Source organism: Camarhynchus parvulus, chromosome 4 (genome assembly GCF_901933205.1).
Source record: "Camarhynchus parvulus chromosome 4, STF_HiC, whole genome shotgun sequence".
NCBI classification, from domain to species: domain Eukaryota; kingdom Metazoa; phylum Chordata; class Aves; order Passeriformes; family Thraupidae; genus Camarhynchus; species Camarhynchus parvulus.
The window spans coordinates 1,230,289-1,256,146 of NC_044574.1; the positions used below are offsets into that span (position 1 = coordinate 1,230,289).

The 25,858-nt window shown below is 51.0% G+C and overlaps 1 protein-coding gene across 1 annotated transcript in view; it reads left to right on the plus strand.

The window, feature by feature from the left end:
* The window catches only part of EXOC6B (exocyst complex component 6B), a 324,643-nt gene that overhangs the window by 293,292 nt on the left and 5,493 nt on the right, over positions 1–25,858 (plus strand). Inside the window, exon 21 of the mRNA XM_030947367.1 lies at positions 18,854–18,966. Within this exon, the coding sequence (XP_030803227.1) occupies positions 18,854–18,966 (113 nt within the window). The remainder of the gene's footprint in view (positions 1–18,853; positions 18,967–25,858) is intronic.

The following is a 25,858-nucleotide window of genomic DNA, read 5'->3' on the forward strand; positions in this document are numbered from 1 at the left end:
CTCTGCGTGCTGGTAGCTCCAGTGAGGAGGAATGCGCTGAACCGGAACGTTCCGCGCTCCTGGAGCCAGAGATTCCTGATTAATAAGGAAAACAGGACGGCTTCCTCCCTCCGAGGGGCAGGGATTAGAAAAATTAAGCAACAGGGCTGAGGAAAAGCCTGGAGGGAGAGAGCAGAGTGATAACAAAGGAGAGGAGAGGAAGAATAATAAGTGTGAATCCCAAAAAACAGTGGGGAGGGAAGTGGTTTCCAAGAGGCAGAGGGAGCTGGGTTGGAGAAGGGTTGGATTGTTGAAGATGCACAGTGGATTTGCTGGGCATCTTTTTCAGTCTGTTTTCCAAACCTTTTGCAATATTTTTCAGTATTTTTCCAACGCTTTTCAATATTTTATAATATTTTTACTTTATTCTAATACTGTTTCAATATTTTCCAATATTTTTCAGCATTATTTCAGTGGCCCTCAATATTTTACAATATTTTACAATATTTTACAATTTTTTCCGATATTTTTTCCTTTTTTGTTTTCCAATATTTTTCTATATTTTTTCAGTCTTTTTCAATTTTTTTTTCAATATTTTTCCCAATATTTTATAATATCTGAGGTGAGAAACGTCACTGTCATGGGAATGACATCCGTAGGGAGTCTGGTCTTATTCCTTCCCCTTTTCTCTTTTCTCTTTTCCCTTTTCCCTTTTCCCTTTTCCCTTCTCCTGTTTCCCTTTTCCCTTTTCCCTTTTCCCTTCCCTTCCCTTTTCCCTTCCCTTCCCTTCCCTTCCCTTCCCTTCCCATCCCATTTGAATGGGAAAGAATTGACCCTTTTAGGTATTAAACCAAATCAAAAACATCCAGGAAAGCCTCGTTTTCCTGAGGAATTAACCCAAAAAGGATGGAACTAGGAAGTCTGGAGACTGACCCATCCACCAGATCCACATTCCACCACAAAATCATGGAATCATTAGGTTGGGAAAGCCCTCCAAGGCCACCAAATCCAACTTTGGGACCACGAGGGCTCGGGATGGGGGAAGGAGGGATGAGGGAGGGATGGACGCATGGAAGGAGTTTATGAATCCCACGAAGACCAAAGTCATTCCCAGAGGAATTCCGACGCTGTTTGTGGCAGGAGATCCCGGTTTCCCGCCGGCTCGGCCCCGTCGCCCTCCCCGAGCGTTCCTCCCTTCCCGAATGTCCTCCCCTAATGAAACAGAAACACATGGAGGCTCTTTTGCCCGAATTCCAGGTTAATTTGAAAAAGGCCGTTTCCATCAGACGTTCTGTACACAAAGGGCTCCGCGCTGCGACTGCAGAAAATTCAATTGTAAACTCCCAGCCGGGGCCTTGGGGGGCAGAGAAACGGGAGACGGGAGCCGGGCCCTCTTCCCGGCTCCACCGGGAGCCTGGCAGGGAGCAGGGAAGATTCCTTCCCTTCAGCTTCCATAAACCTCAAAGCGTGGCTCAGATCCTTGTCCTTACCCCCGGCTCCAGCCTTGCTCACATTCCCAGTGGCTTCTTGCAGACGAATCAGGGATTTTGCCTTTTTTTTCCTGTGGATTTCAAGGGAGTTGTGCCTAAAAAAAAAAAAAAGTATTAAAAATGAGATTCGTCCAGGTTCTGATCCTAGATTTTAATTGCTGCTAATTGTTGCAATTAGCAACAAATCTGTCTCAGTGGCTGAGGCTGCAGCTGTGGCAACAGGTCCACGTGGAGCAGCACCTTCCCAGTTTTCTGCTTGAGCTGGATTCTAATTCCTTAAACCTGGGAAGGGTGGGAAGGGACTGGGAGCAGCCCTGGGAGAGGGTTTGGGATGTTGTGGGTGAGGCTGGAACGGCCCAGCCCAGACCCCCCTGCTCAGCCCTGGGCTGATGGCAAAGGCAAGGTGGGAATTGTGTCGCTGTGCCCCTGGCTCAGGTGAGAGCCCACCTGCAGAGCTGCCCCAGCCCTGGGGCCAACAGCAGGAGCACGTGGAGCTGCTGCAGAGAGCCCAGAGGAGGCCCCGGAGCTGCTGCAGGGCTGGAGCCCCTCTGCTCTGGAGCCAGGCTGGCAGAGCTGGGAATGCTCCCCTGGAGAAGGGAAGGCTCCAGGCAGAGCTCAGAGCCCCTGGCAGGGCCTGCAGGGGCTGCAGGAGAGCTGGAGAGGGACTGGGGACAAGGCCTGCAGGGACAGGAGCCAGGGAATGGCTCCCACTGGGAAAGGGGAGATTGGGCTGGGATCTTGGCAAGGAATTCCTGGCTGGGCTGGAATTCCCAGATTTGCTGGGGCTGCCCCTGGATCCCTGGCAGTGCCCAAGGCCAGGTTGGATCCACCTGGGACAGTGGGAGGTGTCCCTGCCATGGATGGGGTGGGATGGAATGGGATTTAAGCTCCCTTCCCACCTGACTCATTCCATGATTGCATGTAATAAAATCCATAATGTCTAATAAGTTTATAAGATAATAAACCCCATAAACAACATTATCTAATATTGTGTGTAACCATGTAAAGTCCCATATAATTGTTACATATAACGCAGCGCAACCAATGTAATTTAGTCCTACATCCAAAGGAAATGGACACCCAGGCTCACACGGCCCGGGAGCTTTGCCCCTGCTTTTCCCTCTCAGCTCCTCCCAGCACTTCTGGAGTTTGCTGCAATCCCACCAAGGGTGGAGGGTTCTTAAATTACTCCCAGTTCCAGGGAAATTGGAGAGGAGGGGAAGTCCAGCCTTGGCCCTGGAGAGGGGCTCACGCCTCGTTGCTCTCTGAGAATCCAGCAGGAAGGGAGTTCCCAGATGGGACCAGGCTCAGATGGGATAGGGTTGGCCCATCCCTGGATCAGGGATCGATCACGAGATATAAATTTGGATAAAACCACAATTTGGTGTTCACTGAGCACTTCTTTATCTCAGCACTTGGTGGCTTTTAGGAGCCCCAGGATGAAATCACTTAACCCTTAATTCCCACGGGCTCTAATTAATTTATTTCTTAATGAAGCTGCTGGTTTTCAGCATCTCTGAGATCAGATCTGGGTTTTATTTGCTCTTTTTTATTTCCTCTTCTGTTGCATTTCCTGGGCTGGTTTTGCTCCTCTTTATTTCCTGGAGCATTTCAGGGCTCGGCTGCCCCGGGGCAGCTCCGTCCCTGGGTCTGAGAGGTTCTCTGGGATGCCAGGGAGGGGAATCCAGGTGGGAATCAGGCTCTGCTCTGGGGAGCAAGGGACACAACAAGGACAAACGGCCTCGAGTTGTACTGGGGAGGTTTCGGCTGGAATTAGGGAAATTTCTACGTGGAAAGAGTGGCCAGGCACTGAAGTGCCCATGGAAATGATGGGATGTCCATTCCTGGGGGGATCTAAATCCTTGGGGACATGGAGCATTGGTGTCATGGCAGTGCAGGGAATGGTTGGACTCCGTGGTCTGAAGGATCTTTTCCAACCCTTTCCCATGATTTTATTGCAGCTTTGCTTTTCCCTCCTGCCCATCCCATCTTTTCCCTGCTGCTTTCAGCACCAGACCAACCAGAGGGTTAAAAACCCTCTGGATTCCCACTTCCACTGACATCTCATCCTCAAGGATTTTCCCTTTTCCTTTGCGTTTTTCCCAAACTCGGCGTTCCCGTTGATCAGTCGTACAATCAATTCTTTAAATATTCTTTATTTCCTGCCTTTCCTGGAGGCTTTTTTTGCCCAACCAAGGGCTGGGCTGGGATTTAGGTGGGCAGAGGAGCTGCTGATGCCTCGTTGGAATGCAGGGAAATGCAGGAGGTCACGGAGCCACGGCCTAAATAAGTGATGGGACGTCATGAAAAATTCCTCTTGGAGCACATGGAGAGTTCAGCACCTGCCAGGAGATTGCTTGGCTTTTATTTATTTTTAATTTTCCCTCTCTTTTTGAATTCCCTCTGTATTTTATTCATGTTTCTGTCTGGGCAGGCTCAGGGGGTTTTGGGGCTGTGCAGAAAACAGGGATTTTTTTAAGGAAAAAAGAGGATCAGACACAGAGAGGGGAGGCACAAAGCTGGAAGAAAAGCAGGAATGAGAAATGAGGCTGGGGCAGAGCCTCGTTAGCAGCAAGGAGGGATGAGCAGCAGGATAAAACAGGAATTCCTCCACTCTGTGGAGTTTTCAGGGGTGCAGGAAGCTCCGTGCATCCAACTTATCCTGGGATTGGGTATTTGGGATGTCCCAGCTGGATCTGCTGGAGGTGGGAAGTGGATCCCAGCAGAGCTCCAGGATCTCCAAACCTCCCAGGCTCACCCGGGGGTGGGAGCAGGAATTGTGGTATCCCTCGTACTGGGAATGGAACCAACGGAGCCTCCAGGGTGGATGGAATTCCATCCCACATGGATCAGGAGATGGGAAGGGGCTGGCGTAGAGGCAGCCAGGCAGACTCTTCCTTGGGACTGGGAATTTGTGGGATAAGAGGCCTCTCTCCTTCGCTTTTCCAATGTGCTCCGATCCCACTCCTTCCCTGTGCCTGAATTTATGGATATCCAGGTGTTCCATCCATGAATCCGTTGATAGGGTCATCCCTGCATCCAGTGGCTTTGATGGATCCTTCCCTTTTTCCCTTTTCCCTTTTCCCTTTTCCCTTTTCCCTTTTCCCTTTTCCCTTTTCCTTTTTCCATTTTCCCTTTTCCCTTCTTCTTTTCCCTTCTTTTCCCTTTTTTTTCCCTTTTCCTGCCATTCTGTTCCATTCCATTCCATTCCATTCCATTCCATTCCATTCCATTCCATTCCTGGAACTCTGGAATTGCTCCTGTCCTGTGGTGTCCCATCCAGAGGTTGAAAAACCACCCGAATCACCCCCAAAAGTTCCTCTTCCTTGGACAGTGACCCTTGGAATTGGGGTTGTGATTTTTGAGCGCTGGGAGAAGGATTTTTTTGAGGATTTGACGTCTTAAAAACACGGAGAGGGTGTCTTGGAATGGCAGCTGGAAAACCGGTGGAAAACCAGTGCCAGGCTCGTGATTCCTCGGTGGTTTTGCCGCGGATTTTGCCGTCCCCCATCCCAGCTCCTTTCTCTGGGAGCAGCTTCTGGCTGTAACTTTAATCCTGCTTTTTTTTTTTTTTATTTCCTGAAATAATTCCTTTTTTTTTTTTTTTTGTGACTAACAATGACCTCAGCTGTTTGTTTAAGGAGTTCATAACCCCTCAGAAATGTTCCGACAACCCCAAGGAAGTTTCCAAGGAACCCTTGGGTCGGGAGCCTCTGGCATCGATCGGGGCTTCTGCTTTATGTTCCTATCAAACAATAACGAAATTAAAAGGGAAGGAGAAAATAAACACATTTTGGGGTAAATAAAGACAAATTTATTTGTCTCCAACACCGCTGTTGGAGCTCAGGGAAGGGCCAGCAGACGGCTTGGCCCGGCCGCTGCTCCTTCCTGCCAGGAAAACGCGCTGGGAAGGGGGAACGAGGCAACGCGACCATGGGGGAAACACACAGGACTCAGTTTGGGTGGAAAATGCCCTGAAAAGGGGGTTTGGCTTAGCCAGGCTGCTCAGGCTGGGCTTAAAGTTGAGCTGGGCTTAGTTTAGGCTGAATTCACTGAGGTCACGCGAGTTGGAGAAATCATGGAGGGGCTTTGGTGGGTTTGGGTGCTTTGTCCATGGTGGGTGAAGGAGGTGGGAGTTGGGGGCTCTGTCAGACCTGGAACTGGGAGTTTGGTGCCCAAATCCACATGGCAGATCCCTGACTTGGTGCCCAAATCACGGTGGCAGATTGCTGATTCCAGTGCCCAAATCCCAGTGACAGATCCCTGATTTGGTGCCCAAATCCACGTGGCAGATCCCTGATTCCAGTGCCCAAATCCACGTGGCAGATCCCTGATTTGGTGCCCAAATCCAGGGGGCAGATCCCTGATTCCAGTGCCCAAATCCCAGTGGCAGATCCCTGATTTGGTGCCCAAATCCCGGTGGCAGATCCCGGATTTGGTGCCCAAATCCCGGTGGCAGATCCCTGATTTGGTGCCCAAATCCCAGTGACAGATCCCTGACTTGGTGCCCAAATCCTGGTGGCAGATCCCTGATTTGGTGCCCAAATCCCAGTGGCAGATCCCTGATTCCAGTGCCCAAATCCCAGTGGCAGATCCCAGACCCTGGTACCCAAATCCAGGTGTCAGATGAGGGTTCCATGGATGAGTTTGGATCTGCTTTGGCAAATCCTCCTCCTCTGAAATTCTGTCTACATCAGATTTCTTTGGATTTTTTCATTACTATTATTTTTATTTCCTGCATTTTTTTTCTTTTCCTTTCTTAAATTTTTATTTATTTTCCCTTTCCCCCCTTTCCTCTTCCCCTCTTTCCTTCTTTTTCCCCCTTTCATTTCTCTGTCTTTTATTTTCTTGTCGCCTTCTTCTTTTTTTTTGGTTTTTCATTTTTGTTTTTCCTCCTTCCTTTTCCTTCTTGCTTTTCTTCTACCTTTTACCTTCCTTTTTCTTTCTTTTCTCTTCTTTCTCTTTACTTTCTTTTTTCTTTCCTTCTTTCCCCTTCTTTCTTTTTATCTTTTCTTTCTTTTCCCTTCTTTCTTTTTACTTTTTCTTTCTTTCCCCTTCTTTCTTTTTTCCTTTCTTTTCCCCCTTTTCCTTTACTTTCATTTTTCTCCCTTTCCCCACCCCATTCCACATTTACTCCAACCTCCCCAGAGCAATTTCCTCCCGTTTCAAATTCCCCAAAATTCTGAAAAACACCTTCCTTGGAGACGCTGCTGATCTTTGGGGCAGGAGGAGCATCAGATTTAGGGAATACCTGTGGAAACTTTCCATAACCACGACAGCAATTTTGGGATCCAATCCCATTTTTTGGCAACCAAACCCTCCCTTTCCAGCCACATTAAACCCTTTAAGCGCATTTTTAACCCCAAAAGGGACTTTTTATTCTTCCCGCATCACCGCCCTGGTGCTGAATCCCCCAATCCCAAGACTCCACTCTCCTTTTCCCCCTGGGAATTGCTTCGGGGTGGGGTGACAGCTCCTGGTGCACATCCTAAACCTTCTCCTCCCGGGATTTCTGCCCTGGCAGTGGCCGCACAGGGAATTCTGCCGAGCTTGCTCCTCTCCCTTGCTGCTCCAGCTCTTGGCACCCAAAGTTCCCTTTGTTTGTACCTTTCCAGGGCTGTGACAATGAGCACGGGGCCATCCAGGGGTTACTGTGACACTCCAAGGAAAAAGCCTCGGCTTTTGTTTCCCAGAGGTTCTTGGGTTGCTTTTATCTCCAACAAATATCCATAAATCCTGCCGGGGCTCCCCGTGCCCGGGGCTGTCTGGCGGATGCAGCCGCGGGATCAAATCCTGCCTCAGCTCCTGCTCAGCATCATTTTAATCCCAGGAATGTGCGTCCTGCAGGATTTGGGGCTTGTAATTAATTAGGAGCCAGACTTGGGTCATCCAGGAGTTTTTCCAGGTTGCCAAAAGCATGGCACGTTCTCCGCTGGAGTTTCTGGCTCCGCGCTTTTGTTCCCTGCAAATTCCAAGTCCCCAAGGTGGTTTGGATCCACCAAAAAGGGAACAGGTTCAGATAAACTCGGGGCTTTCTCTGCAGGAGGAGGTTTGTGGAGGGGGAAAGAGGCTGGCCATGCTCCCAGGCAGACCTGGAGTGAGTGGGAATGTTAAATCCTCCTCTTCCACCCTGGAATCATGGAATGGGCTGGGTGGGAAAGGACCTTAAAGAACCTGGTTCCACCCCATCCCTCACCTTCCCCATCCCAGCCTGCTCCAAGCCTGGCCTGGGACACTTCCACTTTGGGAAACCTTTTCCAGGAGCTGGGAAGGGGCTGCAGAATCCCTGAGGAGCTGGGAAGGGGCTCAGCCTGGAGCAAAGGAGGCTCAGGGGCCCTTGTGGCTCTGCACAGCTCCTGCCAGGAGGGGAACAGTGACAAGAAGAGGGGGAACGGCCTCAGGGTGGGCACCAGCAGGAACTTCCCCATGGAAAGGGGGCTCAGGGATTGGGAATGCCCAGGGAGGTTCGGAGTGCCCATCCCTGTGGGATTTCAAAGCCCTGTGGATGTGGCACTTGGGGACAGAGGTCAGTGGTGGCCTTGTCACCCACCCTTCCCAAATCCCCATCCCTTGGCATGTCCGTGGGACCATCCAAGATGCTCTCACCTCTTCCAAGGATTTATTTTCTATTTCAGTTTATATTTGTCCCCCTGTGCCACCCCTCCCAGGTGAGGCTCTGGTGGCTCTTCCTTCACCCCGAGCCCCCCAGGGACCTCCAGGCCACCTCCAATGGGTCCTGCTGCCTCAACCCCTGCCCCTAACGAACAATCAAGAAAGTCTTTAATTAGCAAAGCCGCATTTCTGGAAGCAGAAAAGGGTCACGGAGCCGCCGGACCACCCGCGGGTTCCCGCGTCCCGCAGGTGTTTGACTCCTCGGAGCAAGGAGACCCAATCCTTTTGTTTCCAATAAAAAAAAACCCCACGGAGAAGCAGTTCCAGGGCTGAGGCTGCCTCCTGCAAAGCCGGGCCAGGGCTCTGCCGTGTGCTTTGTGTTTACAGTGGAGCTTAAAGAAATAAGCATCGGTTACATAGGGGGGAAAAATGAGAACGCTCTCAAATTGGACCCCAGGGCAAGGCTGGCCGAGAACAATGGATCTGCTAAACAAAACCTCCGACGGGAAAGGAGGAAGTTATCAGGAAAAGCAGGGATGTATTAGTTTAGTTTCTTCGACCAAAAAAAAAAAAAAAAAAAAAAAAAGAGGGAGGCATTCCAAGCACTTGAACTTGAGCGGATCCATTTCGCCGCCCAGACGTTCTCCCCTGGCGCGGCCGAGTGACCCCGGCCGGCGTCGGCGAGTGCGGAGCTCTCCCGTTCCCTGTTCCCTCCGTGGCAGCTGGGACAGGAGCAGCAGCAGCAGCAGCAGCAGCAGGAGGAGGAGGAGGAGGAGGAGGAGGAGGCAGCAGCCGCCGCTGCCTCCCGTCACGCGTCCGTCCTGGAAAAGAGACGGGAGGACGGCGCTGGGATGCGGCGCTCTGTGGGAAGAGGGCAGCCAGAGTTTAGGAGGCCACGGCCTGCGGACGGTTTCCTGCTGGGCCAAGGGACCCACGGGCTCCTGCAGCGCCGTGTCCCGCTGCATTTCTGCTTTCTACAGGGGTTTTTGTGGGTGGGAAGCCCTCCATGGTTCGTTCCATGGTTGCTCCCGCTGGATTTGCCATGTATTCCACACACAGGGAACAGCACGGGAGCTGCTGTTCATCTGCTGCTTATTCCCAGCTTTTCCACGTCCAGCCCGTGCTGGTGAGCGCTTCCATCGGTCCCCAGCCCGGGGAGGGCGGGAGGAAGCGCCGCTAATCCGCATTAAATGTATAAATTTATAGCCCTGTGGTGCTGCAATGTTTAATCAGGGCTCCGTGACTGTGCCGTGCTCCGGGTACAAGTTCAGTGCAAGGTGAATCTTGGCTGAGATAATCTGGAAGTTCAGCCGGAGGTGAAGGCAGCGGCGGCTCCTCACAGCCTGCCTGGGGTGAGCAAGAGGTCACCTCCTTTTTTTTTTTTTTTTTTTTTAGCCCCTTTTTTAACATGTAAACACAAGAAAAAAATCGCAACTTCTCAGAGGATTTGGCATCAGCTGAGCGGCAACAGGAAAGAGAAGCGCGGAGTGCTTGGCCCCGTGGGGCTCAGGAAGGTGATGCCTGGTGGTTTTTGGGGGATATCAGGAGAGGTTTGGTTCAAACAGCACAAATCTCACGGGGTTTTGACACTAGGGAAAGGAGGAATCCTCAGGATTTTGGTCCCATCCCTGCTCCTGGCTGCTGCTGGGATCCCTCAAAGGGAAAATGCCCTGGCTGGGGGTCTGGGTGTCCCAGCCCGGTGCTGGTGGCACTCACTAGGCTCTGTCTGTCCCAACAGGTGGCTTGGTGTCACCTGCTCCCTGCAGGTGCCTGGGTTTGCTCCTGGTGGGCAGCACTGACCCCTCCCAGCCCCAAAGCTCTCCGGCTGCTCCGTCAATCAGTTGGGAACGCTCTCTCCTGGAAAAGTGGCATTAAAGTGATTTTTTTTTCCTCCTTTTTGCGTTGATTTTTCCAACTGTACAATTCTGGAGATGTTTCCTATAGGTTAATTCAGACAGCTCCTGATTTCTCCCCTCTGAAAACCCCCTTTTCCGTTTTTAGGGGTTTTGTGCTTTTCCTGTGCTCGTGGTCGCTCTTCCCTGACTAAAGGATCCTCTGCTGCTGAAATATTGGAATTTTTCACATTATTCCTTAATGTTTTCTTTGGAGCCACTGATTTGGACATGTGGGTCAGGCAGGGAAACCCAGAGGGCCATGAACACCTGGAATGCAGCAGTGGAAAAGGAAGTCTGTATTAATGGGATACCTGAGCGCGGAGCCATCAACTCCCAACCACGAAGCTTTTCCAAAATCCACCTTTTCCTCCCCAAAACACCTTCAAAGCAGCCTCTAAGGAGTATATATGCACGTGTGTGTGTGTACACAAGTATATATATTTATGTATAGATGTATATCGATATATATCTCACACTTGCAGAGATTTTTTTCAGGTTGTTCCAAAAGTGTGTTCCAAAGAAAACATGCACGTAAATTATGGTGTATTCCTTCCCCCTTATAAAACTGTTGGTACACTGTGCTGATTTCTAATCCTAAAATCAGGAGGAACATTGTACTGCAAGCGCTCATGCTCATGAGACTGGGCAAGATGGGGCGAAGAAAAAACATGAAATAAATCAGAAATAACTACATTAATTTGGGATAAAAGAATTAAAAGATGAAGTGTATTAATGTATCAATATTATCGACGCCCTGAGTGCTTTCCAAACATCACATCCCGAATTTCTCCCCTGTGGTGTCGGATGCTGATCCCGGAGGGTTTATCCGGCCCCGTCCTTGCTGGGTGCAGCTCCACCAGAACCCGATGCTGCTACAGGAGCCATCTTTGCCTGGGGAATGAATCCCCCTTTGTGGCGGCTCAATGGAAAAGCCAAGTGTTATTCAATAGTGGAATTCCCTGCGGAACGCTCTTCCGAGCCTCTTTCATTCCTCCTGGCTCCCGCCCAGTATTGTCCCCGTGTGCCATCGGAGGGTCTGGAGGGTGGGAATCCGCCCGGCTCCGGGCCCAGCCTTCCCTGCAAACTCCTGAACCTGCCTGGAGAACGGCATGAGCCAAGGGGTTATTTTTAGGAGTGCAAATTGGCCACTAAATCCTCTTGCTTTTGTTCCCAGGGCCGTTCATAAAATCCCCCTGTCCGGGTGTTATCGCTGGGAACAACTCAGTCCCGAAACGTTGGAATCTCAGGGGTTTTGCACCAAATCACTTTCAGGCCTTGTGTGTTTTTATTTTCCAAGGGCTGTGCCGTGGGTGAGAGGAGCTCGGGGTTCCCCTAGAATTTAGCGGAGCTTTCCCGGCAGGCAGGGATCCAGTGGGTGACTAAAGCCAGGCCTCGAGCGCAGCCTTGGGGGACTTTCCAGGGCTGTCACCCCTGTCACACGTGGTGCTGATCCTCAGCATCCCCGCTGGACAGCCCTTTCCAGGAAGGAATCTTCCCCATGTCCAACCTGGCACAACTTGGGGCTGTTCCATCTCCTCCTGTCCCTGTTCCCTGGGATAAGATCCCAAATCCCTCTTTGCTCCAAGCTGAGCCCCTTTTCCAGCTCCCTCAGCCACTCCTGGGGCTCAGAACCACAAATTTTCTGAGGTAAAATCCTGCAAAGTTTTTAACGAGACCCTTGGAAGAAATTCCTTTGGGAAGAGGAGAAAAGTCAACCGCGTGTAATTCCAGCATGGCTTCAAAGCAGGTGGAAAGCCAGAGGTGGAAAGCCAGAGGTTTTCCTCCTAATAAACGATGAATATTTGCAGCTGGAAAACCAGAGGATCTCTCTGTGCAAAAAAAAAGCTTTGTGGAGCCCTTTCCCTGGAAATCTGGGCTATCAGGAATACAAGAACCTATAAACAGGCAATAATGTGAAGCTGAAAATAATCCAGACTGGACAGATTTGGGTTTTGCTGGTCTCAAACCTCTCTTGGTTACAAACTGTCCTGGCTGCCATAAATCCTTCCACATTCCTCTCCTGCTTCGTTGGGGTTTTTTGCCAGGAACTGTTTGACTTTTGCAGCTAGAAAGAGAAAAAAAAAAAAAAAAAGAAATTTCTGCTTTTAACTTGCAAGATCAACCCAGTTAAATGTGAGGTGAGGAGCTTGGAAGTGGTTCTCTTCTCTCCAGGACGGCATCCGTGGGTGGGACATCCCAGGAGACCTGGAGGAGCCATTTGGGGTGGTTGTGTCTCACAGAGAGGTCCAAGCAGGACTCTTGGATCTGTAGTAATTCCCAGAAATCCAGGTGATTAGGGGAGCACCTAATTTTCCTTCCCTGTGCTCCATGTGTGTATCCCTTTCCTTGTCCATCCCCAATTCCCTGCGGGTGCTCTCCAACCCCTCACCCCAAGGTCACCCAACTCCCAAAGCAAATCCTTCTTTCCAGTGAAACCAGTGACAAATCCGCTCCTGTTTTCACTTAAACCACGATTTCCCCCTCCGTGCCTTTCACAAATTCGACAACAAACATCATGTTCCAATTCCCGGTGCCTTTTCTTTTTGGGAACACTATTGTCCAAACCCCACGTCTTCCCAGGGGTCGGAATATTTCTTTCCCTTTCAGTATTCCTTTCCCACGAGGCGTAATTGAAACCTCCCCAAAGTAAATTATTTGGACTGTGCTTCTCCGTGGCTGCTGCTGCTGGAAGCTCCTTGGGTTTTTCTGTAATCCGTGACAATTCCTTGCTGGATGGTGGAAGGGGCTGCTCCACCAGTGGTGGGATGTGTTATGGACGTGGACAAACTGGGAATTGACGCTGGTTTTCGTAGTTTTGTGTTTTTCATGGAAGTTTCCAGCAGGACTGGGTGTCACCGCTGTTTTTGATCCCACTGGGGCATCTCGTCCTGTCCTCCAGGTGGGACACGAGGGTGGCCTCTCATTGTCACCTTTCCTGAGGAGCTGTGGTGTTCAGTCAGGGAAAGGAGCTTTTTAGAGGAGATTCCTCCCGAGGTTTAGAAGTTCAAGGTGTGACCTCGTACAAATCAAAGCTGGTTTGTGGAAGGTGTCGGGGTCAGAGGTTGTTCATGCCAGGTACAAAAACCCTGGGAAAAGGAACATCAGATTGCGGTTGTGAGCATAAGGAGGGATAATGGAGCTTTTGAGCGCTGTTTTCACCTTGGATCTGAAAATATTTCCTCCTTCTTCCATGGAAAACCAGAGCAGGCACTCAGGGATGTGACCCAGCTCATGGACGTGGCCCTCAGCAAGGTTCAGGGCAGGAGTGCTGCTTCCAGCTGGGAAAACACCAAACCTGCCTGAATTCATGCTTTTCCATGCCCTGGGGACTTAAAACTCCTCACAAAACTTGGCCATACTCACAAGGCATTGCTGTCACTCCCGTGGGGATCTGAGTGTCCCCAAAATCCCACCGTGAGGAAGACTTTGCCCCACCTCGACCCAGCTGTGCGTGCTTGCAGAAACAAGGGCTGAGTTCCCTAATTTAGGCTTTTGTTGAAGGAAAGGTTTAGTTCTCTATGGAATGTCTCCCATCAAGCCTGGCACCATCTCATCTGCTGGGATGGTGCAGGCAGAGGAAAGTCCTCTCCAATCCATCATGGTGGAATCCAGATCCTTCCAATCCCACCAAATCCATCTCGGTGCTCCTCCTTGTCCCTGGGAGGAGGAAATCTGGTGGTGAAACAGAGGGGAGTTTTTTTCTGGGGTGGAATCAAAGAACCACCCTGGTTAGGAGGGACCTTGAGGGCTCATCTGGTCCAGCCTGGTCTGGGGAAGGAGTGGATGGAAGGAGCCCTTCCCCATCCATCCCAAAAACCTCCAGCAGTGGGGTCTCCACCACATCCAGGGGAAGTTGTCCCAGTGGAAGATGGGTCTCACTCCAAGGAAATTCTTACTTGTGTGGAGGTCAAACCTTTCCTGTGGCACCTTGGAGCCTTTGCTCCTCACCTTCTCCATGAGGTTCCTTGTGTAGAGAGATCTTCCTCCTCCTCGTCCCGTAGCCACCCCTAAAGGACTGGAAAACCACAATGAGGGGATGTCTCTTACGTAACCAAATCCTGTCCCTTTTCCTGGGAAAATTGGTGCATTCCCATGGGAATTCCGTGCAGGTCAGGAGCTTTTGGGGCAAATCCCTGTTGGGGGATGCTGGGCCAGGTCACAGCCCCATCCCTGGAATTGTCCAAGGCCAGGTTGGACACTGGGGCTTGGAGCCACCTGGGACAGTGGGAGGTGTCCCTGCCCATGGGGTTGGATCTGGGTGGGCTTTGAGGTCCCTTCCCACCCAGCCCATTCCATGATCCCACGACTGTGACACGGATGCGAGCGTGCGAACGCCGGTGGTGGCTTAGGTCTGGTTCCAGGAGCACTGGCAGGGCTTGCAAACCGTGTTTGGAGTCAGTTTGGATTCACATTCCAGTGCTCCTGGCTTGGCCGGGAGGATTCCATCCAGATTCCACGCTGTCGTCAGACAGAACAAACTGTCCCTGCTCTCCTTCCCATCTGGAGGGGGATGTGGAGCTCAGCCATGGCCTGGTCTCCTCCTGCAGGGACCTTCCAGCCATCCTCGCCCCCTGCTCGAGGTGAGGGGCGTGAAAATTTGTCTGCTTGGATAAAAAGGACATTTTTGAAGAGTTTGAGGTGGTGATGTTGCAAGGGGGGTGGAAAGGAAGTGGTTTTGAGGTAGAACTGGTGGTTGGATTTGATGATGTGAAAGGTCTTTTCCAGTTTAAATGATTCCATGATTCCATGAAATGGGGGAGAAAGTTCTTCTAGGGGAACCTGGGACAGGCTGGGAACTGGCTCCCAGTTTAATTCTTTCATTCCAGCATTTCCTTCTCTTGAATTCTACACTTCAATTTGGATACAAGCTCATGTATGCGTATAAAACCAATTTTAGTACTTTTAAATATCTTTTTTCTGGCATTTTTTCAAACCATCCTCCACTTTTATAAAGCTGTACCTGCACCTCTCCCTGCTCCTGCTCAAGGTGTTCCTGGAACCCCGGGAAGCTGCAGATCCCCAGCCCTGAGCACATCTGCAGCTTCCTGATCTTATCCCACTCCCACATCACCGTGGTGAAAGCTCCTCTTAATTTTTCCCTCCCCGTTTTTTTCCCTTTCCCTCCTCTCCTTTTCCTTCCCCCCCAACCCCCAGTGGATGTGCTGTCGAGTTTGATTTATGGCCTTGAAAGGGAGACTCCAGTTTAAAGAATTAATGGTATTTGCATATTTGATTTGGAAACTCCCCCGGCAGACCCGCGGCAGCCCCGCGCCGCCGGCTCTTTTTTCCCTTTTTCTCCCTTTCCCCTCGGCCCGTTCAGATTTAGCAGCAGAGGTGAAAAGTTGAAGCAGTAAAACCAATAAAACCACATTTATGTGACAGATAAATCGTCTGGAGGCAGCTCTCCCCAAGCCTTCGGGCTTCCTCCTGCAGGACCTCTCCCCTCCGGAGCGCGACCCGCGGCCGGGCCGGGAGTGCCGGCAGCCGGGGCCAAAGGTGCCTGGCCCCGGCCGGCCGCGGACCTGCCGAGCCAAAAGAGATGGATGTGGGCAAAGGGTTGGAAAATACACAGCCCATCCGTCACTGTCGGGAGCCACCTGGGGGTGGTCTGGCTCTGCGAGAGCTCCGGGAAGGTCCGGGCCGAGGTGGGAGCGCTGGGAGTCACGGAATCAGTAATGGTTGGAAAAGCGCTCAGAGACCGAGTCCAGCCTTTCCTCAGCACTGCCAAGGCCGCTGCTGACCCACGTCCCCAAGTGGATCCTTCAAATCCTTCCAGGGACAGGTCTCCATCAGGTTGGACAGCGCATTCCATGAGGAAATTCCCCAATAATCCACCCTGAGCTCCCCTGAGGCCATTCCCTCTGCTCCTGTCCCTGTTCCCCGGGATAAAATCCCAAATCCCCCCGGCTGTGCCCTCCTGGCAGGAGCTGTGCAGAGCCACAAGGGCCCCTGAGCCTCCTTTGCTCCAGGCTGAGCCCCTTCCCAGCTCCTCAGGGATTCTCCAGCCCCTTCCCAGCTCCTCAGGGATTCTGCAGCCCCTTCCCAGCTCTGTTCCCTGCCCTGGCCATGCTCCAGCCCCTCAGGGTCTCTCCTGTTGGGAGAGGCCCAAAGCTGCCCCAGGATTTGAGGTTGTGGCCTCAGCAGTGCCAGCGCAGGGGACAGGCACTGCCCTGGTCCTGCTGGCACAGCCCAGGTGCCCTTGGCCTTCTTGGCCACCTGGGCACACCTGCGCTCGTGTGGAGCTGCTGTTGATGGCTGTGGGTCACTGGAGTTTCTCTGGCAGTGGGAGCCATTCCCTGGCTCCTGTCCCTGCAGGCCTTGTCCCCAGTCCCTCTCCAGCTCTCCTGGAGCCCCTGCAGGCCCTGCCAGGGGCTCTGAGCTCTGCCTGGAGCCTTCCCTTCTCCAGGGAGCATTCCCAGCTCTGCCAGCCTGGCTCCAGAGCAGAGGGGCTCCAGCCCTGCAGCAGCTCCGTGTCCCTCTGAGCTCCTGCACTGCTCCCGAGCCTCTGCCAGAACAGCTCCCAACGTTTTAATTCCATCTTCTCCAAACCCCTTCCTAACCCTCACTTTTTTTTTTTTTTTAAATTTCCTTTCTTCCTTCATCCCTTTCCTCCTGTCTCTTTATTCCCCCTCCCCACCAACGGCTACCTGGCCCCTGGATGCTCCGGCTGGGCCGCGCACTTTCCATGGCAAGAAACTCGTTCAGGCTTTGTTGGGGATTTGCCCGAGGCACGTTCAGCCTCCCGGGGGCCACCAGCAAGAGGTCTTTGGCGCGTTGTGGGGGTTCCCTTTGAGCCTCTACAACCATGCGACTCCTCCCAGCAGCCGCCAAGCCCCGCGGAAGCGTTTTGGCCCCGGCGCTCGGCCTGAAAAGCGCCTGTGAAATCATATTTAAGGTTGTCTCTCTTGAAGGTGCCCCCTTGGAAAAACCTCCTGCCAATGATGTTCAGCTCGGGTTTGTAGTTCAGCACAAAGGCCCCGCCGGACAAAGCCGAGCGGGACCCGGGCTGGAAAAGCCCTCTTAGGTCCCGGCTAATCCATCCCCCCCGCCAGCCCGGGGGATTGTTCCCGACAGCTTGTTTTCCTTGCCCTGACCTACATAGTCAAAAAGAATCTTGTTGCACATTTTTGTTTTGTATCTGGAGGTCTCGGAGGAGCTAAATCCCCTTCTTGGCGGGGCAGGATGCGTTGTTAAACAGCGCCGGGGCCTCCAGGAAAACCATGGCGACGCGGGGACAATGAGGCCTCTATGGGCCGCGCTTGGCCGCGGGACGGGCCCGGCCTCTCCCGGCCCCGGTGGTGGGCACCGGGACGCGCCGAGCGGGCGATGAAGACGTCCACGCGCTTGGCAGGCTGTCCCCAAATAGAGTGGTCACAGCGGCGCTCCAAGACGGGATCTTGGGGAGGGGAGCGGCAGGAGCTCTTAATTAACCTGCTGTGGATGGGGCAGAGGTGGAGGCGGCATCCCGGGAATGCTGGGCCGTGCCGCTGCGGGTGGGTGGAGGAGGAGAGTCCTCGTGGAGGTGAGGAGATCCACGTGTGGGGAGGGCAGGGGAGGGCCCGGTTTTTAAGGAAAACAAGGGTGGGAATGGTGTGGGAAGAGGGCGTTGGACTGTGCCTTCATGGGTGGGTGGGGAAGCCAAGTCTTCATTGAAGTGAGGAGATCCTCATGTGAGGAGGGCAGGGGAGGGCCCGGTTTCTTAAGGAAAATAAGGATAGGAACAGTGTGAGAAAAGGGCATTTAGGGAACTTGGACTGTGCCTTCATGGGTGGGTGGAGAAGCCAAGTCCTCATCGAGGTGAAGAGATCCTCATGTGAGGAGGCCATGGCAGCTCCTGTTTTTTTAAGGAAAATAAGGATAGGATTGGTGTGGGAAGAGGGCATTTAGGGAATTTGGGCATTTAGGGAACATCTCTGACCTGTGGGTCAGGGATGGATGTGGAAATGCTGAGGGATGGTTGGATTTGGTGACTTTGGAGGGCTCTTCCAGCCCGAATAATTGTGTGATGCACAGTGAATTTTTGCCCTCATGGGTGGGTGGAGAAGCCAAGTCCTCATCGAGGTGAGGAGATCCTCATGTGAGGAGGCCATGGCAGCTCCTGGTTTTTTAAGGAAAACAAGGATGGGAACAGGGTGGGAAGAGGGCATTTGGGCAACCTGGGCTGTCATTTGCCCGTCCCTCACCTGGCTGGGAGGAGCGGGGTCATTTGTGGACACGAAGGGCTGCAGGTGGGAATTTTGGAGCAGGGACCGTCACGGATGGCCGAGTTAATCCCTTTTCCTTGCCCCGCTGCCAAGGCCTGGTGGTTTCTCTTACCAACGTCTGGAAAGCACCTGGGACTCCCAGCTCTGGCAGCTGCACTCACCCAGAATAACCCCCCGAGCTCCTCGGGGCTTTGGAGACACCTCCAGAGCACTTGGAGGGTGTTGGGATGGACCGAGGGTGGTGAGAAATCCGTGGGGAATGGTTAGAATGACACTGGGGGTTGTTTGGGGGACAGAAGAAGTTTGTGGTGACTTTGACCCCAAAAGTTTCCTCCTGCTGTGGCTGAGAGCATCAGGGCACTGGGGTTGTCACCCATGTCCTCGTAGTGCCTCAGACCTCAAATCCTCCTCACATCCCCAAAATTAGGGATCACAGAGCAGGAATGCTCAATGGCTAAATTAATACAGCCCTGCATTAATCAATGTTAAGTATTCCTAAATTAACAATGAAGTACAATCAATTAATGATGAAACCTTAACAGAGTAATATTAAACCAATTAGTAAAACCTGCATTAATTTTTTTATGGATAACTCCACCTGCCCAGGACCTCTGCCATCTACCTGCTCCCTTTTCCAGCTTTTTCAAACCCCGTTTGTTTTTTCCCTTTCCAGCTCCTGGATCTGTTCATCCAGTGGGATTGGTCGACATATTTGGCCGACTACGGACAGCCCACGTGCAAGTACCTTCGTGTGAACCCCAACACAGCCCTCACCCTGCTGGAAAAGTGAGTGTGGCCCCCGAATCCCAGGAGAATTTCCACCCCCATCGTGCTTCAGCAGCTCTTTCCATCCCTGTGAGCAAAGATCTCGGCCCCGGGTGGACAGAGGGAGCTCAGATGGAAAAATCCCATTTTATCCCATTGACCCGAATCCCACGTTATCCAAATCCAATGGCTTGGCTGTGGGTCCTTCTTTTCATTGGCTCTTAAGCAGAGTTTTCCTTGTCCTACCAGAAAATTTGGCTGTAAAGATGAACCTCCAGCTCCAAAATCCTTTAAAATGTGCTGGCCTGCAGGCAGGAGTGGCTATCCCGAATTTTTCAGTGTTTGGGCAATGCCATGAACAACTTTTGATCGTGAAGTGGTCGGGCAGTTGGACCACGTTGTTGTAGGTTCCCTTCCACCTGAGGATATTCTATTTTATTCCATTCTATCTCTGTATTTCTGTATTTGTATTTCTTTTTATTTCTATTTTCATTTCTATTTCTATATTTTTAATTTTATTTATTTCTGTTTATATTTATTTATATTTAATTCTATATTTATTTCTATTTAATTATATATTTATTTCTATTTCTGTATTTTTATTTCTATTTATTTCTATAGTTCTATATTTCTATTTCTATGTATTTCTTTTAAAATTTATTTCTATTTCTATATTTTTTCTACATTTCTGTAGTTCTGTTTATTTCTATATTTATTTTGATTTTTGTATTTTTTTTCTGTTTCTATATTTTTATTTCTATTTATTTCTATTGTTCTATTTATTTCTGTTTTCATTTCTATTTCTGTATTTTTATTTCTACATGACTGTATTTCTTTATTTTTATATTTCTATATTTTTATATTTCTATTTCTATACTTTTATTTCTTTTTAATCCTACAGTTCTATTTATTCTGTTTTCATTTCTATTTCTGTATTTTATTTCTGTTTTATTTCTACTTCTGTATTTTATTTCTATTTTATTTCTATTTCTATGTTTTATTTTCTATTTCTGCTTCTGTATTTTTATCTCTATTTCTATATTGCTACATTTCCATATTTCTATATTTCTTTATTTCAATATTTCCATATTTCTATATTTCTTTATTTCTATATTTCTTTATTTCTTTATTTCTATATTTCTATATTTCTATATTCCTATATTTCTCTATTTCTATATTTCTATATTTTTTATTTCTATTTCTGTATTTCTATATTTCTATACTTTTATTTTTTTATTTCTACAGTTCTATTTATGCCTATTTTTATTTCCATATTTTATTTCCTATTCATTTCTGTTTCTGTATTTTTATCTAAATTTCTATATTTCCATACTTCCATATTTTTATATTTTTATATTTCAATTTCTTTCTATTTCTCTCTTTCTATTTCTATTTATTTTTTTTTCTATTTCTACACAGCCCTATCATTTTTATTTCCATTCCTTTCTATTCTCATTTTTTCCCGTTTCTCCCACCTCCCTCCGGCGGGGTTCCCGGAGAGCCCCGATCCCGGTTCCGTGGGGCCGGAGGAGCCTCCGGGGCTCCCTCAATCCATCCTTTGAGGGCCGTCGTTCTCATGCTCCGCACGGCTCCATCCCAAACCCTGGAGCGCTGCCGGGAACAGCGCCCGGGGCTCCGGGCTGGCTCCTGGGGGGCTCTGCCAGTCCCGGGAACGCTGCGGGATTTGCCTCAGGAAAAGCGGGATTTGCTTTGCCTGTCACCCCTGCCCGTGGTGGGTCTCCCAGATGATCTCCGCTGGTCCAGCTCCAAGCTGGCTTGGGTAGGATCCACTCTGCTCCTGCTCCCGGCAGACCTCCCAGGTCGTTTTCCAGCTGGTGGGACAGAGAACGAGCCAAAAAGCGGGAATTTAGCGTTTTCTGAGCGGCTCCTGGCACGGGCGCTGCAGTGCTGGGTCCTGCACGGAGGAGAGGGCAGGAGGGGATCCTCGTGGAGTCATGGAATGGTCTGGGTGGCAAAGGGACCTTAAAGCCCATCCAGCTCCATGGGCAGGACACCTTCCACTGTCCCAGGCTGCTCCAAGCCCTGTCCAACCCGGCCTTGGACACTTCCCGGCATCCAGGGGCCTTGAATGTTCTTCTGGAAGTGTGGCCCCAACCCTAAACTCATCACCTCCTCCTCAAGGAGGAGGAGAGACCCCAAATCACCTCAAACTGCCCCTCATGCTCTGATTCCGTGGTTAATCCAACCCCAGCTGCATCCCTGAGAGTGCCCAAGGCCGGGCTGGACGGGGCTGGAGCACCGTGGCACAGTGGTGGCATGGGGGTGGCACTGGGTGGGCTTTAAAGATCCCTTCCAACCCAAATTATTCCCTGGATCTCTGATTCTGTGAGCGACCTTGGGGTGTTTGTGAACTTTGGGGTTCCCTCAGTGTCACCACGGTCCAGCTCCTCTCCACCGGAGGAGAAGGACGGATGTCACAGCACCTCAGGACACTCCCAGGGCACCAGTGAGGGAAACAGGGACTAAACTGGGTTTAAAAGGACTTTTACACCTCATGGCGTTGTGTTTATACTGGTATTTTATGGTTTATCTTGTCCCGGGGTTATTTGGCGCCGTGGGTCAGGGATGGGTGTGGAAATGCTGGGGATGGTTGGATTTGGTGACCTTGGAGGGCTCTTCCAGCCAGGATAATTCTGTGACACACAGGGAATTCGTGACCCAATATCTGTGATGGGAAAGTGAGAGGTTTATTCAGAGCTAAAATAAAGGGACACCCAAAATCTGGGAGTTTGGCCATGCAGCATCTGGGAGAGCCGGGGAATTGAGGCAGGCAGTGAGCTGGGATCGTGGCAGAGACTGGGAAGGCAGGAGAGCAGGAGAGCAGCTCCACACTCAGCGGCGTTAAAATGTCACCAAACCCCAGCCTGGCTCATTTCATAAAGTCATAAAATCATGGGTTGGGTTGGGTTGGAAGGAACCTTAAGGATCATCCTGTTCCCACCCCATCCATGGGCAGGGACACCTCCCAGGTGGGTCCAACCTGGCCTTGGGCACTGCCAGGGATCCAGGGGCAGCCCCAGCAAATCTGGGAATTCCAGCCCAGCCAGGAATTCCTTGCCAAGATGCCAGCCCAATCTCCCCTTTCCCAGTGGGAGCCATTCCCTGGCTCCTGTCCCTGCAGGCCTTGTCCCCAGTCCCTCTCCAGCTCTCCTGGAGCCCCTGCAGGCACTCTGAGGATTCCCTGGAATTTTCCCTTCTCCAGGGGAACATTCCCAGCTCTGCTGGAGCAGAGGGGCTCCAGAATCCTGGAATGGGTTGGGTGGGAAGGAACCTTAAGGATCATCTCATTCCCTCTCCCATCCATGGGCAGGGGCACCTGCCACCATCCCAGGCTGCTCCAAGCCCCAGTGTCCATCCTGGCCTTGGTCACTGCCAGGGATCCCCTCGGAGGGGTCTCTCTCCATCCCCCAGGAGCTCTCCCGAGGCTCCTCGCGCCAGGCACATCCTCTGCCTCCCATCCCGCCGGGAATCCCGGGGGGAATTCTGAGCAGGGGCCGGCTCAGCCTGTAACCTGTTCTCCTGGTTATCTGTGTCCCTTATCACCGCGGTGTCTGTGTCTCTCCCAGGATATCCCGGGTGTAAGTATGCGCTCGCTCGGGCTTTCACCCTCACCTGGCAGGGCCCCGATTGTCCGCTCTCAATGGAGCCCGAAACGCTGGAAATGCAAAGTGCCTCTGGAGCGGGGCCCTGCGCAACCCGATCCTCCCAAATGCACTAATTAGAGCTAAAAGAGGAGCTTTTACCCCGCTGCTTTCTTCCCCTCCCGGATTAATTGAGACAAAGCTCGGCTCTCTCCGAGGTGGTGTTTGTTGACAGGGGTGGGGACAGCGCCGAGCTCGCCTTTCCCTTCCTTTCACTCCTAATCCTGGGACCGGCTTCCAAACCCGCGGTTATCCCGAGGCTCTGCTCGAAGAAATAAAACTGGGGAGCTGCACAGCCCAACCCGAGTCCTGCAGGATTTTGTGTCCTGTAGGCACCTTAATTAATTAATAATAGTTAATGTGCCAGTGCTTGCACCTTCACATGGTGTCTGGAGATTCCAGCAGCTCCCTGACTTCACCAGATCCACCTCTGTGAGTTTGTTGTGGGTGCTCCCAGTTATCCCAAGGCTCTTCTCCGGGAAAAAACCCCATGGAGCTGCACAGCCTGTCCCAAATCCTGCAGGATTTTCTCTCCTGTATCTTAATTAATTAATGCCTCAGTGCTTGCACCTTCACATGGTGGCTGGAGATTCCAGCAGCTCCCAGATGCTCCCAGACTTTTCCAGATCCACCTCTGTGGGTTTGTTGTGGCCACTCTCAGTTATTCCAAAGCTCTGCTCAGGAAAAAGAACTGTGGATCCGCATAGCCTGACAGGAATCCTGCAGGATTTTGTGTCCTGTAGGCAGCTTAATTAATTCATAATATTTAATGTCTCAGAGTTTGCACCTTCACGTTGTGTCTGGAGATTCCAGCAGCTCCCAGACTTCACCAGATCCACCTCTGTGGGTTGTTAAGGGTGCTCCCGGTCATCCCGAGGCTCTGCTCGGAGAAATAAAACTGGGGAGCTGCACAGCTCGTCCCAAATCCTGCAGGATTTTGTGTCCTGTAGGCAGCTTAATTATTAATAATATTTAATGTGTCAGTGCTTGCACCTTCACATGGTGTCTGGAGATTCCAGCAGCTCCCTGACTTCACCAGATCCACCTCTGTGGGTTTGTTATGGGCACTCCCAGTTATCCCAAGGCTCTTCTCAGGGAAAAAACCCCATGGAGCTGCACAGCTTGTCCCAAATCCTGCAGGATTTTCTGTCCTGTCTCTTAATTAATTAATAATAGTTAGTAGCTCAGTGCTTGCATCTTCACATGGTGTCTGGAGGTTCCAGCAGCTCCCTGACTTCACCAGATCCACCTCTGTGGGTTGTTAAGGGTGCTCCCGGTCATCCCGAGGCTCTGCTCGGAGAAATAAAACTGGGGAGCTGCACAGCTCGTCCCAAATCCTGCAGGATTTTGTGTCCTGTAGGCAGCTTAATTATTAATAATATTTAATGTGTCAGTGCTTGCACCTTCACATGGTGTCTGGAGATTCCAGCAGCTCCCTGACTTCACCAGATCCACCTCTGTGGGTTTGTTATGGGCACTCCCAGTTATCCCAAGGCTCTTCTCAGGGAAAAAAAACCCCATGGAGCTGCACAGCCCGTCCCAAATCCTGCAGGATTTTCTCTCCTGTATCTTGATTAATTAATAATAGTTAGTAGCTCAGTGTTTGCACCTTCACATGGTGTCTGGAAATTCCAGCAGCTCCCAGCAGCTCCCAGACTTTTCCAGATCCACCTCTGTGGGTTTGTTTGGGGATCAGGGCTCCAGCTGCAATCCCTTTCCATGCTGATCCAGAGGTTTATCCATCCAGCTCATCCCAACGCACCCCAAGGTTTTCTCACACGGAATGTGCGCTGCTTCCAGAACATTCCGTGGACCCCGGCAGGTCCCACGGGGTGGGAAATGGCCCCAAAGGTGCTGGGTTGGAAAAGCTTCAAATTCCCGGTGCGTGGAACAGCTGGGAAGAGCTTTCCAAAGGTACAGATCAACTTCCAGCACCTCTGATGTCCCTCTGGAACCCGTGAGAGCTCCTGGAGACCTCGTTTGGAGCTCCAGGGGAGGATAATTATCCCCAAATCCACGATAGCAGGACCTGGGCCACTCCAAACCCCACTTGCTGCTGGCACAATCGCTCCCTGGTTCTCCTGGAGGAGCAGCTGCCAACCTTCTGTGGCTGAAAAAATAGGGAAAAACAAACAAATCCCGATTTTTTGCTGGCTGGAAGTGCTCCAAACTCTCCTGTTCCTGTTGGGAGGGCAGCTCCGTCTCTGGTAACCCCAGTAAATTCCCCTTTGGGATAAAGCTGTTATCCTGGATTCCAGATCCAAGCCTGGTGGTTTTTGGGCACATTTCAGATTCCCTGTGGCTCTTTCGAGGAGATTGAAGCCTGGAAAACCTTGGGTGTTTGTTTGTTTGTGTTCCGGAAGGTTGGAGAGGTTGGGGTTGTGCTCAGTTGGCTCCAGACCCTCGGGATGATCCAGTGCCAGCTTCCCAGGGACCATCAGCGCCGTGTCCTTGTCACTTCAGCGCTTCCTTTAGGTCCCCACAGCCAAAAAACTGGGATTATGGGATGCATCCAAAGCCCTCAGCCTCTGCCAGATCTGATTTACCCAGAAAATCTTTTACAAATTGGGATAATTTGGAGGAGCCGAGCCCCAGCAGGTTGGATTTGGGGAGGTTGTGCCTTCAGGAGCTGCTGGAAGGTTGATCCTGGTGGGATTTTTTTTTTTTCCCTTCTCAGCACCCTTGGGAAGTGTCCCAAGCCCTGTCCCCTCCAAAATATGGATCTGGGAATTCAGGAGTGCATGAACCCCTCCCCAGCTTTGCCCCCATCCCACCTCTTGCTCTGCTGGGCTCTGGATTTATGGAGACCTCCTGGAGACCCCGTGCTCCTTCCAAACAGCTGGATTCCTTGCCAGAATGGGAATTATTCCGTGTTACATTTAATATAAATTATATACATTTATATAATTTATATCTTTTATTCACTGAGGGGAAAATGGGATCGTGGACAGTGCCCCTGCCCATGGCAGTGGGGTTGGAAATGGATGGGATTCAAGGTCCCTTCCAACCCAAGCATTCCGTGATTCCCTGGAATATTTTATAAAATTTAAATTCACAGCTTCAGACCTTCCCAGCCTCCCCCAAAGCTGCATCTCGTGCATGCAAGTTTTAAGTAAAAAGCCTTAATTCTGTGGATTCTGTGCTGATTTTCAAATTTCCTCCTCAAATTCCATTGCCGCCACAAGAAGTGATGTGGGGATGGAGAAATCCCTGCTTGGAAGAGGGATCCAAGTGCAGGATTCAGGATTTCC